Below are 12,868 nucleotides of genomic sequence, written 5' to 3' on the forward strand. Positions count from 1 at the left end.
TATGCTAAAATACACTCCCCCATAGGTGGCGTCTAGTTGATCGTACGAGCAGCAAAAAGTTGCTACGTGTGATCAACTCAGAATGTCCCCCTTAGTACGATACGGTATAGACAGGGTCCAAAGGAGCCGGTGCACTTTAAATTTCTTCACTGGGTGTGCTGGCTCCTCCCCTCTATGCCCCTTCCTACAGGCAGTTTAGAAAAAAGTGTCCTCAGGAGAGGATGGACATCTCTGCAGCTCCAGAGCGTTTTCTTCAATTTCCTTTAAACTTTTATTATTTTCGGTATGCTGTTTGGGCAACAGCATACCTGCACCTTGGGAGTTAGGGGGAGACGGTCACCAGCCTTGCGAGGTGTCAGAGCCGCTTTCCCACTGCAGGACCACCTTCCTGAGAGGTTGTTTGTTCAGCGGGGCACTGCGCCTTAGCTGTCGCAATCGCAGCACGCCGTACACCCCTAACAAATGCCTGAAGGTGACGACTGTGGTGAGTACAAGCCGGGGGCCACGCTAGGGCGGTCCCCCGGTTCATGGTGCAGCTAAACACGGACATGACATATGGGACCCTCCTGGGGGGAACCCGCTAGAGCCCCCAGTGTAAACTGGCTAGCGGTGGCCTAAACTAGCACTTGTGTGATGTTTTTAATCAAACTAGGAGACATTGCCAGTATAAAAATCTCAGTTGCTGTGGTGCCATTGGTGGGGGGAGCTACCTCAGAGCAGGACCGGCGGCATTTTGGCGCCTTCCTCTGCTTAATGAAGCAGCAGTAAGCACACACAGCTCCTCATGACTCACAAGACATGCAGGAAAACTGGTACAGGGTGTATGTAGCAAAGGGGGAGAGCCGCTATTTTACACAATCTGTGTTCTGTACAGGACAGAAATCATTAGTGTTTCACTGTGATATAGTAAGCTGACAGCCTCACTGGGGCTGTATAGCTGGGGTGTGCTGGACTTCTCTCTCTGTGTGTCTCCTCTCACATATTGTAAGGGCAGGCTTGCTAAGTATTATTGTCTGTGTATATGTGTATGTCATTGTGATTACTGTGAACATGGGTAAACACAAACTATGCAGTGTATGCCACACCAGATTCTCTCCCTTATCGTCTGATTCTGTTTCATGTGAACAATGCAGCCACTCTTCACAGCTCAGTGAAGGGACTGGGGGAGAGGGACCAGAGCCATTCTGGTTAGGGGCTCTTAGACTATGATGTCTGATATGTCATCAAACCTCACTGCTAATGTTCAAAAAACTCAGCTACTACAACAGGCTGTTGCAGACTTAGCTGCTAGGGCAGATGTTACACAGCCCCCCCCCTCTAACTCAGGACCAAAAAAGTGTGGTTTACCTGCTCTGCTCTCTGATTCAGATGAGGAAATACAGGAGGATGGGGATGACTGGGATCCCGTTAGTGGGGTTTCCGCTTCTGCTCATGGTATTGAACCCCTCTGTCAGGAATCGGCGCTCTGCTACGTCTCACTTACCAGCGCGCTGGTGTGCGGGCCTCCGGAGGTCTTGTCCCCAGTTGCGGCTGCATGGGTGTAGTAACCGCAAGCGTTCTATTTCACATTGCTGAGTACTCCGGAGTCTGGTCCTGTGTGGGTTTTGCGGCGTGCCGGTGTCCAGCCTGTGTGGACGTTACCATGACACCTGCACGCAGCTGATTCTGATGTTCAATCCAGCTTGTATCTCCGCCTGCAGTTTGTGTCCAATCACTGCTGTGCAGGAGGTATAACTTCCAGCTTGTGGCTCTCTCACATTGCCTCGGACAACAAGTCACACACCGTGTGCCTTAGTTCTTCTGGTTCCTGTTTCCAGCGATCCCCGTGGTTACTTCCATTTGTTCCAGTCTTCATTCTCACAGCCCTCCTGTTAACTCCGGACTCCAATTCCATCCAGCCACAATCACCAGCAGCAGAGACTCTCCTCAGGTGTTCGTATTACCATCTCACTTGTACACTGGCTATCTATATTCCATCTTTGCATTTCAGCAGTATTATTATTGATGGCTTAGAGACTGTTTCCTGCTTGAGCCTAGTAAAGCTATCTGGACTTGTGTGCTTTATAGAGACTGAGTGTTTCTTATACATACCGGAGTTCTGCCTTTCAAGTTACTTTATCCTACGTTATACTGAGACTGTGTGCTATCAAGTACTATTGGACTTTAGTTATATCATCTGCCTTCAGTTTTGTTGTTTCATATTTCATTTGCAAGAGACCTCAGCTATTTAAATCCAGTTATCAACCATTGTCATTCCATTACCGGTTTTCTGTTTATACTGTGTTATCCAATCTGCTCAGTAACAATAAAACATCAGCGCCTATGCGCAGGACTATTATATTGCCTCCACGTTTTATCCATCAGACGAACACTGACCCACTAGCGCCCCCGCCGGGGACAGACAAACCTAGAGACCTGACACCCTCATTCTGGCTAGACGGGACGTGTTAAACCTCCCTCTAGAGGATGCTGCGTCACAGCAGTCGTTTTCCCTTTCTTTACACAAAACAAGCCTAATGTCACTTTTCCTGGTTCTGCAGAGTAAGGAAAAATCCAGACAAAAAATACCAAGTGTCAAAAAGATTTTTGCACACTTTCCCATTTTCTCCTGAAGGTAGGAAATTCTGGGAAGAGCCCCCGGGAGTTGTCGTCTCAGTCTCTCGACTGTCAAAAAAGGCGGTGCTGCCTGCCTCGGGCTCCTTTACCATAAAGGACCCTGGGGACAGAAAGATAGAGACTACACTAAAATCTATCTACACAGCAGCAGGTGTATCACAAAGGCCGGTCATAGCGGGTTGCTTAATGATCCATGCCATTCATACGTGGGCTTCTCAGATTCATGAGGGCCTCTCCGGGGATATGCCTCTGGTCACTACGGTGACTCTCCTGAAGCACATTCAGGACACTGCACACGTCCTGTGTGACTCGTTCAAGGAAATGGGCAATATTAATGCTAGGATGTCTGCCATGGCAGTGTCGGCGCGCAGGGGTTGCGTCAGTGATAGAGGACACAGAATCCAAGCGCAGTGTAAAATCCCCCCCCCCCCCCCTTTTCTGGGGAATGGCTCTTTGGGGTTGAGTTGGATACGTGGATTTCCAAAGTCACTGTAGGGAAATCTACGTTTCTCCCCCCTGGGGCTCCGCCGGCTAGGCGTTCCTACTCGTGGCCATCTGTTCAGTCCTTTCAGTCTGGCCAGGGGTGCATCCAATGCAACTATAGGCACCAGAGGTAACACAAAAAGACCTGCAAACACCTGTTCTCTTCCACTAAGTCCTCAGCATGACGGTGCCCACCCACCCCAAGAGGATCTCGAGGTGGGAGCTCGACTGCGTCACTTCAGCCACATCTGAGAGGTTTCCTGCCAGGATACCTGGGTAAGGGACCTAATTTCTCAGGGCTACAAGCTGGAGTTTGATGGTGCTCCTCCCAAACGCTTTTTCAAATCAAGCTTACCAGCTTTGGAGGATACGCAAGTTATGTTGCAACAGGCCATCCAAAAGTTGGTCCAGTCCCACGTCATTGTTCCATTACCAATACCACAAAGAGGCAGGCGTTATTACTCCAACCTGTTTGTGGTACCGAAGCCGGACGGTTCGGTAAGGCCCATTTTGAATCTAAAGTCCTTGAACCCTTACCTAAAGGTTTTCACGTTCAAAATGGAATCCTTGAGAGCAGTGATTGCGGGCCTGGAAGAACAGGAATTCATGGTTTCCTTGGATATCAAGGATGCCTACCTTCATATTCCTATTTGGCCACCTCATCAGGTTTATCTGAGGTTTGCCCTGCTGGATAAACACCTACCAGTTCCAGGCACTGCCCTTCGGCCTGTCCACAGCTCCGAGGGTAATCACAAAGGTAATGGCGGAGATGATGTTCCAGCTCCGGGTCCAGGAGGTCAATGTTGTCCCTTACCTGGACGATCTTCTGATAAAAGCAAGATCCAGGGAGCTTTATTGCTCCATATCGACCGCACTATCCACCTTTTGTCACACCATGGGTGGATTCTCAATTTACAGAAGTCCCACCTGGAGCCAACTCAGCGGCTCCTGTTCCTGGATGTTACTAGATACTGTGGCCCAGAAGGCGTTCCTCCTGGAGGACAAAGCGAGAACAATTCAGGAGATGGTCCGCATGGTGCTCCAACCTGCTTGAGTATCCATCCATCTCTGCATAAGGTTGTTGGGGAAGATGGTCGCCTCATACGAGGCGATCCAGTATGGGAGGTTCCATGCCAGAACATTTCAATTGGATCTCCTGACCAAGTTGTCCGGATCACATCTACAGATGCACCGAATGATACGGCTGTCACCTCAGGCCAGGATTTCTCTCCTGTGGTGGCTGCAGTCCTCCAGTCTCCTGGAATGCCGGAGTTTGGGATTCAAGATTGGATCCTCACAACGGATGCGAGTCTGAGAGGATTGGGAGCTGTAACCCAAGGGGCGCAGTTCCAGGGCAGGTGATCAGCCCACTAAGCCCTCTTTCCGATCAACATTCTGGAACTTCGGACGGTCTACAATCCTCTGCTTCAGGCCTCTCCTCTGCTTAAGGATCACGCGATCCAAGTACAGTTGGACAACGCCACAGCAGTGACCTACATTAATTGGCAAGGAGGGACAAAAAGCAGAGCCTGCATGCGAGAGGTGTCAAAGATACTCCTCTGGGCGGAAAGAAATGCAAGAGCATTGTCAGCAATCTTCATTCCGGGATGGGACAACTGGGAAGCGGACTTTCTGAGTCGTCACAATCTCCACCCGGGGGAGTGGGGGCTCCACCATCAGGTGTTTCAGCAGATTATCGACCGGTGGGGCTGCTCACATATAGACATGATGGCTTCTCGACTCAACAAGAAGCTTCACTGGTATTTGTCACGTACCAGGAACCCTCAGGCGAGGGCAGTATATGCACTGACGTCGCCTTGGCCTTACCGACTGGTCTACCTGTTTCCTCCGATTCCAGTGCTCCCAAGGGTGCTCAATCGAATCAGAAATCAAGGAGCCAGGCAATTCTGATTGCTCCGGATTGGCCTCTGAGGACGTGGTACACAGATCTCCTGGACATGTCCGTCGAAGACCCGTGGCCTCTACCACTAAAAAGAGATCTTCTTCAACAAGGACCGTTCGTCTACCCAGACTTGCGGCGACTTCGTTTGACGGCATGAAGGTTGAGCGGAACATCCTAGCTCACAAGGGCCTTTCCAAAAAGGTTATTGCTACCATGGTTCAGACCAGAAAACCTGTGACGTCAAAACACTATCATCATATCTGGAGAAGATATGTCTCCTGGTGCGAGGAACGCACGTATCCACCTGCATAGTTCCACTTGGGATGTTTCTTCCGTTTCCTGCAGGCTGGTGCTGATAACGGATTACGTCTGGGTTCCGTTAAGGTCCAGATTTCAGCTCTCTCCATTTTCTTCCAGAAGAAATTGGCACTGTTGCCAGAAGTTCAGACCTTCTTGCAAGGGGTTCTCCACATACAACCTCCTTTTGTGCCACCTACGGCACCCTGGGATTTGGCTGTGGTGTTCGAATTCTATAGTCATCCTGGTTTGAATCTCTGATGACGGTAGAAGACAAGTACCTCACATGGAAGACAGTGATGTTACTGGCCCTGGCTTCTGCTAGACATGTCTCAGAATTGGGGGCCTTATCGTGTAAAGGTCCATACTTGGTCTTTTACAAGGACAGAGAGGAGCTTAGGACTAGACAGTAATTCCTGACGAAGGTTGTCTCTGCGTTTCACCTGAATCAACCTATTATGGTTTCGTCAAGTTCTGACGCTTCTGCTCCTCCGGAGGCATTGGATGCTGTGCGAGCCTTGAAGATCTATGTTAAGCGGACGGCTTGGATCAGAAAGACGGATTCCTTGTTCGTGCTCTATGATGCACAGAAAAAGGGTTGTCCTGCTTCAAAGCAGTCCATTGCTCGTTGACTTAGGTTTACTATCCAACAGACCTATGTGTCGGCAGCCTTACCTGTTCCTAAGTCTCTGAAGGCCCACTCTACAAGATTGGTGGGCTCTTCCTGGGCGGCTGCCCGTGGAGTCTCGGCCTTGCAACTATGCCGGGCTGTTGCCTGGTCTGGGAAGAACACTTTTGCGAAGTTCAACAAGTTTGATACCCTGGCCAATGAGGATACCCAGTTTGGGCAGGTGGTGCTGCAGAAGTCTCTGCACATTCCCGCTCGTTCTGGAAGCTTTGGGACATCCCCATAGTACGAAGTCTACACAGTATACCTTATTGACTCTAGAGAAAATAGGATTTGAATTACCTACCGGTAAATCCTTTTCTCGTAGTCCATAAGGAATATTGGGCGCCCACCTCAGTGCGTTGACTTTTCTGCAGGTTCTCTTTTATGTGGTTACCTGTTCAGCTGTTGCTGTTGTTGTTACCAGCCGTTGCTGGTTGTTGTATGTTCGTGGTGTGCTGGTGTATAAATCTCACCACTCATGTTATTATGTTCCTTCTCTCATATATGTCCTTTCTCCTTCGGGCACTGTTTTACCTATAACTGCCTGTGGGAGGGGTCATAGAGGAGAGGAGCCAGCATACCCAGTGAAGAAATGTAAAGTGCACCGGCTCCTTTGGACCCCGTCTATACCCCATCGTTCTAAGTCTCTCCAATACCCCTTATGGACTACAAGAAAAGTAGGTAATTAAAATCCTATTTTTACATGCTGTATTTGAAAAATGACAAGAGCCGATTGGTTGGTACTGTACTTGATGATCTATTTACTAAGCCTTGGAGAGAGATAAAGTGGACGGAGATAAAGTACCAACCAACCAGCTCCTGTAACTTTTAAAACACAGCCTGTAACATAAAGGGGGGTACACACGGAGAGATCCGTGCTTAAAATCTAAGCAATCTTGCTACATTGCTTAGATTTTAAGCACGGATCTGCCGTGTGTATGCCCTCCAGCGATAGCGATGCGCGGCCCCACGCATCGCTATCGCCGATGCTAGATTGAGCTGCATGCAGGCTCAATCTAGCGGGTCGCTCACTTCACCGTTGTGTGAAGTGAGCGCCCCCCCGTCGGCTTTCCCCCTCGCTCAGCACATCGCGCTGTGCTGAGCGGGGTGAGAGATGTGTGCTGAGCGGTCTGTGTTAAGATCGTTCAGCACACATCTCTCCCGTGAGTACCCCCCTTTACAGTGAAGATCTGATTGGTTGGTATTTTATCTCTGTCCACTTTATCTCTCTACAAGGCTTAGTAGATAGAACCCTTTTATCTCTCTCCAATTTTTGATACATGTCCACCTTACATCAAAATGATCTGGTTTGAGGCAGCACTGTTGAAATAGAGTGAAATGTAATATCTGGCCTGTGTACAGCTGCCACTGAAAACCACTTTCATTTAGATACAGTATGACAAGCAGTGAGTGTAGTCTGACAGAATTCCATTGTTGCCTCTGGCTGGAAATCAGAGTATTTCGTTGCAGATGAGTTTTGTTGTATATTGTGCCAATTACTTAGTCCTTATATGTATACAGTTTAGCTATCTGCAAAGACTGTTAGGACCACCTCACACGTGCAATTGCATCCAACACTACGTCAATGTTTGCTTTTCAGGTAATTCATCAGATGAACAGGTTGTCTGAAAGTCAGGAGAAGGCTGTAAATTTGAAGAAGGACTTGGCAGAGATGCAAGAATGGATGACGCAGGCTGAAGAGGAATATTTGGAGAAGGATTTTGAGTACAAGTCTCCAGAAGAGCTTGAGAGTGCTGTAGAAGAAATGAAAGTAAGCAAATTACTATGGACTGGACAGTTAAATCAGTTATGTCCTGCATATTCACAGACCCATAAGCATGTTGTAAATAAATTCTAGTGGCCGGAATATATTTAAACATAAAACCACTTGTGTATTTTTTATCCTCTGGCCGCACCTTATTGTCACACATTGTGCAGATGTACCCATAGAAAATTCTCAGCTAAAATTAAATCCTTACAGTGACTGTTTGGGTCATTTGGTACATGTTCCTTATTCTATTGATAATGTAAGATATTTTTACTAACGTGTACAGAGAGCGAAAGAGGATGTGTTGCAGAAAGAGGTGCGAGTGAAGATCTTGAAGGACAACATCATGACAATGGCTGCCAAAGGGCCTGCTGGTGGCCAAGACCTGACATCTGAGCTAAAGGAGGTTTTGGACAATTATCAGCTCCTGTGTAACAGAATCCGGGGAAAATGCCACACATTGGAGGTACTGGCCCGCCGTTGTCTTCTTATCTAGAACTGTTACAGTGACTACTAAAGGGAGCTTTGCCTTAACATAATGCAGGTGCATAGCTTTCCCAATCAGTGCCCTACCCCCCCCTGGTGAATTACTCAAAGATCCACTTCCCCGCAGCACTCACCACTGGGGCCTCATTTGTTGTTAGACTTGTCACTGCCGCCTCATCTGCTCTCCCAGCCGGCCTTGCTCCATCTCGTGTCTGCTCACAGACGCTGGGAGGAGGCTTGACCGTGGTCCAGGCTCCAGGGATGTCCCTGCAGACTCAGCCACGCCTCCTCCCAGCATTAGTTAGTACTCAGGAGAAGCGGAGCTGGCGGCCGGGTGATTAGGTGTGGCTGCAGTGCAGCATCACACTTCAAGGTAAAAGCTGCCAGCTCCGGGGCTCACTCAGCAACTAGGTGCAGGGGAAGAGACAACCCCGGGCCCCATAGCAGCCGCATCCCCTGCACCTATGGTAGCTACACCCTTCATAGTATGGCTGTCCTGTAAGGAGCTCAGATCTTTCTCAGATCATTACACAGCATGCACTGGCGTATTTATAATGGGTGCCCCCACGGCACACGCTGCGCACATGTTTTGAATAATCACCCTCCAGAGTCCTGCGCTAATGACAGCAGTGCTGTTAAATCACCGTCAGAATGACGCAGTGGCCATTTTTACATTATTCTGTGCATACGCAGTAGAGAAATCACTGGGAAAATGGGTGCCACACCATTTTCCCGGAGATCTGCACATGTACAGTAGAGTCTGAGCCCTCTAAATCTCAGACTCTACAGTACTGCAATCAGAGAGGAGGGTGCCCGAACGGAGGAGGCTGCACACGGACCTCGTCCTCTCTTAAAGCTCCCCTGACAGCAAGGTTTCAGTCATAAAGAAATATGAATGTGTTCACAAATTGGTATGTTTTGGGTTCTTCCGCCACAGTAAGGGTAAGGAAAATTGTTACTATAGTACATACCCAATACTCATCCTGGTCATAAGTTATTACATTAATAATTGGTTGCAGACAGCTGAAGAGCATATCTGTACACATGATTAAAATCAATTGACTATATAAAATCTTGGCAAACCTCACCAAATTCTTACGTTGTAATGTGCAATAAATGAATTTATCATAACCAAATATGTAAGGGTATTGCCATCTTTCTGTACTCTTCTGCGGTCCACTGAGAATTCCATACTGTAATTATGCCTTAATAATGATGGGTACCACCACTAATACAGTTATGACTACAGTATTTTTCTAGATGAGTGCTAAGTGACCTTCGTTTTATGAATATCTATCTCACTAGACCCCGAACTGCTCCGTTCAGAATTTTCAGTTTAATTTCGTACTTGGTAAATCAAAACTGTCTGTAAAAGTCAGTCTTTTATTTGTGTACAGGTGAAATTGCATGCATATATTTGGTAACACGCCTATAGACTATAGATAACGTGATAAAATGAAATGTAGAGTACACAAAACACTCACGTTACACTAATAACAAAGGAAGAAAAAAGTTTGTAATGTGTCAGTTTCACATTTTTTTTTTTTTTTTTTACAGTTGCAGATTTTTTTAATAGATGCATTAATGCTACTGTTTTGTATAACTTTACAAATAACCTTTAAAATGATATTTAGGCATTTCATGTTTCCTAGTAAAACATCAATTAACCAAATTCCATTGATTTAGGTCAGCAGGATTTCTGCATGCTCTGAAAGCCTTTGTCCTCATTGATATATTAATGAGATTCACTACCATTCAAGTAAATTGAATTTTAAAACACTTCATGGCCTTTTCATGTGAAAGAGAAACAGAAGATGCCTCCAAATTATGCACATTGCAAAAAAAATCAAATATGTGTTTATTTAAAAGATAGTTATTTTAAAAAAATGAATAATTATAATACCTTACGGGACTAGTTATGAGCAGAAATGGATTAGCATTGCAAAGAGTAGCATCTGAAGCTTTGTTACCGACCTTTTTTGCCTCATCATCCTTTAGGAAGTGTGGTCGTGTTGGATAGAGCTTCTACACTACCTGAACCTGGAGACAGCTTGGCTAAATACGTTGGATGAACGAATACAGCACTCTGCAAACCTACCTGATAGAGCGGAATCTGTTAGTGAAGCATTGGAGGTACAGTATCTGCACTTAGAGGTTTGTGGGAGATGACTATTGATTAGTGGTATTTACCCAAATAGTAGTTTACTTCCTACCGTATTATACTGTAGCCGTTTATCTAGTAAAGCTGGGTGTAAATGTGTTTTTGGAAATGCCATTTTTTTCTTTACTATAGAGGAGCAAAAAATTTTTTACATTTCAATTTTTTTCAGAAGCCATGATGAACTTTAATCTAGACTGCTAGTTACTGGTGATTTTCTAGAGCGGGACAGTTGTACTGGTGTATTTTCTAGATAGAGTCTGTTATAAATATTTGCAGGATGTGAATTATGCTCATGTATTTTTCATGCATATTCACTATTTTGTGTTTTATGTCTGTTCGGAAAGCTGCGGTAAAACTGAACAATGTAAAGAGAAGACATTACAGATTTGTAATCCCTGATCCTGCCAGAATCATAGCTCATTTAATGCAGTTGATTTCAGAATATCAGACATGTAATTACAGTTACACTGGGGTTGAGAAATGTGTTTTTTTTTATAAGGTATTAAGTTTCTGTCTGCATTTCTCCAGACTATAGAGTCAGTCCTGCGCCACCCAGCAGATAACAGAACGCAGATCCGTGAGCTTGGTCAAACCTTGATTGATGGCGGAATTCTTGATGACATCATCAGCGATAAGCTGGAGGCCTTTAATGCCCGCTATGAGGAGCTGAGTCATTTAGTAAGTTATTACTTGTTATGTGCCATTTCTATCCTGTTTTCATGCTTTTGCTTGAGCTTTGATGGTGGTATTAAAAATCCATTCCTGCACATTAGTGCACTGTGGTCCTGATTCATGTTTGTATGCACACTATTTTCTAGACTACAGAACTGCTAACGTGAAGCTACAGCCCTGACATGAAAAGAGACGCCCACCACTGGAGTGTTCACAAACTCATTCGCAACCTATACGCAAGAATAAAGGTGCATACACACGGAGCGATATAACTGAGCGATTTTGACTATATAGTCAAAATCGCTCAGAAAGTTAGTGCAGATCGCTCCGTGTGTACACAGGCAGCGATAGCGATGCGCGTCCCCGCCAGGTCGCTATTGCTGGGAAAAATAGTCAGTGCAGGCAAGTCAATTTTGGCTATGTCGCTGGGAAAGTTAGTTAAAATCGCTAGAGGCCAGCGATTTTTCCCAGTGATAGCGGTGGTGCGGGCGGCGGCGGCGGTGCGGGCGGCGGCGGGTGGCAGTGTGGGCGGTGGCGGGTTGCGGTGGCGGTGTGGGCGGCGGCGGGTTGAGGCGGTGGTGCGGGCGGCGGCGGTGCGGGCGGGGGAAATTTACCTTTATCTTGCAGAGTTTGGCAGCGGAGCGGTACCAGTTTAAAAAATGGCGCCTCAGCGTCATTTTTGAAATTCAAGATGGCCGCCGCGAGCCAATCACGGCTCGCCGCGTCATCGCCCCGCCCCCTCCCGCTGACTTATATAAGTCAGCGCGAGGCAGCGGCTTTCAGTCCGACGGCGGAGGAGGAGCGGAGAAGAGCTCCTGAAGACTGAAGACGCCGTGAAAGTCCTGGATGGGCGGCGGCTATGCAAAAGAGCTTAGCAGCCGCCGCCCACCAGGTGAAGACGCCGGAGCAAGACCCCAGAAGCCCTGGGGAGGTGGCGCCCCCCCTAGGTGAAGACGCCGGAAGCCCTGGGAAGGCGGCGGCCATGCAAAAGAGCTTAAAGGCCGCCGCCCCCAGGTGAAGACCCAGTTTAATAAAGGATTTTTTAAAGAATGTGTCTGGTTTTTTTCCCAATATTTTCTTTACAGGTGGACTACAGGTGCCAGCGGGCCCTTTATGTCCGGGCATGCTGGCACTTGTGGTTCTCCAAGTGCCAGCATGCTGGGGCAGGCTTGCTGGGACCTGTAGGCCACCTGTAAAGAACAATATTACTATTGAAAGGCTATCAGCCTCCCATCCACCGCCCACGGATGGGGGGGACAGCCTCGGGCTTCACCCCTGGCCCTTGGGTGGCTGGAGGGGGGGACCCCTTGATTTAAGGGGTCCTCACTCCTCCAGTGTACCCCGGCCAGGGGTGACTAGTTGGGGGGGTAATGGCACGGCCGCAGGGACCAATATAAATGTGTCCCCCGGCTGTGGCATTATCTCCCTGGCTAGTGGAGCCCGGTGCTGGTTTTACAAATACGGGGGACCCCTATGTCTTTTGTCCCCCGTATTTTTTAAACCAGGACCGGACGCAGAGCCCGGTGCTGGTTGTCTAAATATAGGGGAACCCTACTCATTTTTTCCTCTGTATTTTAACAACCAGGACTGGCTCAAAGAGCCCGAGGCTGGTTTTACATAGGAGGGGGGACCCCACGCAAATTTTTTTTTTTTTTAACTTTTAGCTATTTAAATACCAGCCACCCTGTAAAATCGTCCTATATATGACACTCATCCCCTTATTTAAATGAGATAGTCAAAATCTCCCATAGCCAAAATCTCCCATAGCCAAAATCTCTTGCATAGTTAGACAAAATCTCTGGTAAAGTTAGT

At 47.4% G+C, this 12,868-nt stretch overlaps 1 protein-coding gene across 3 annotated transcripts in view; it reads left to right on the plus strand.

Moving 5' to 3' along the window:
- The window catches only part of UTRN (utrophin), a 1,167,552-nt gene that overhangs the window by 344,809 nt on the left and 809,875 nt on the right, over window positions 1-12,868 (plus strand). For all 3 annotated transcript variants that reach the window (XM_063917938.1, XM_063917937.1, XM_063917939.1), the window contains 4 exons: window positions 7,570-7,740; window positions 8,024-8,203; window positions 10,222-10,356; window positions 10,913-11,062. In XM_063917938.1, coding sequence (XP_063774008.1) covers window positions 7,570-7,740; window positions 8,024-8,203; window positions 10,222-10,356; window positions 10,913-11,062 — 636 coding nt within the window. The remainder of the gene's footprint in view (window positions 1-7,569; window positions 7,741-8,023; window positions 8,204-10,221; window positions 10,357-10,912; window positions 11,063-12,868) is intronic.

The sequence above is a fragment of the Pseudophryne corroboree genome, chromosome 4, assembly GCF_028390025.1.
Source record: "Pseudophryne corroboree isolate aPseCor3 chromosome 4, aPseCor3.hap2, whole genome shotgun sequence".
NCBI classification, from domain to species: domain Eukaryota; kingdom Metazoa; phylum Chordata; class Amphibia; order Anura; family Myobatrachidae; genus Pseudophryne; species Pseudophryne corroboree.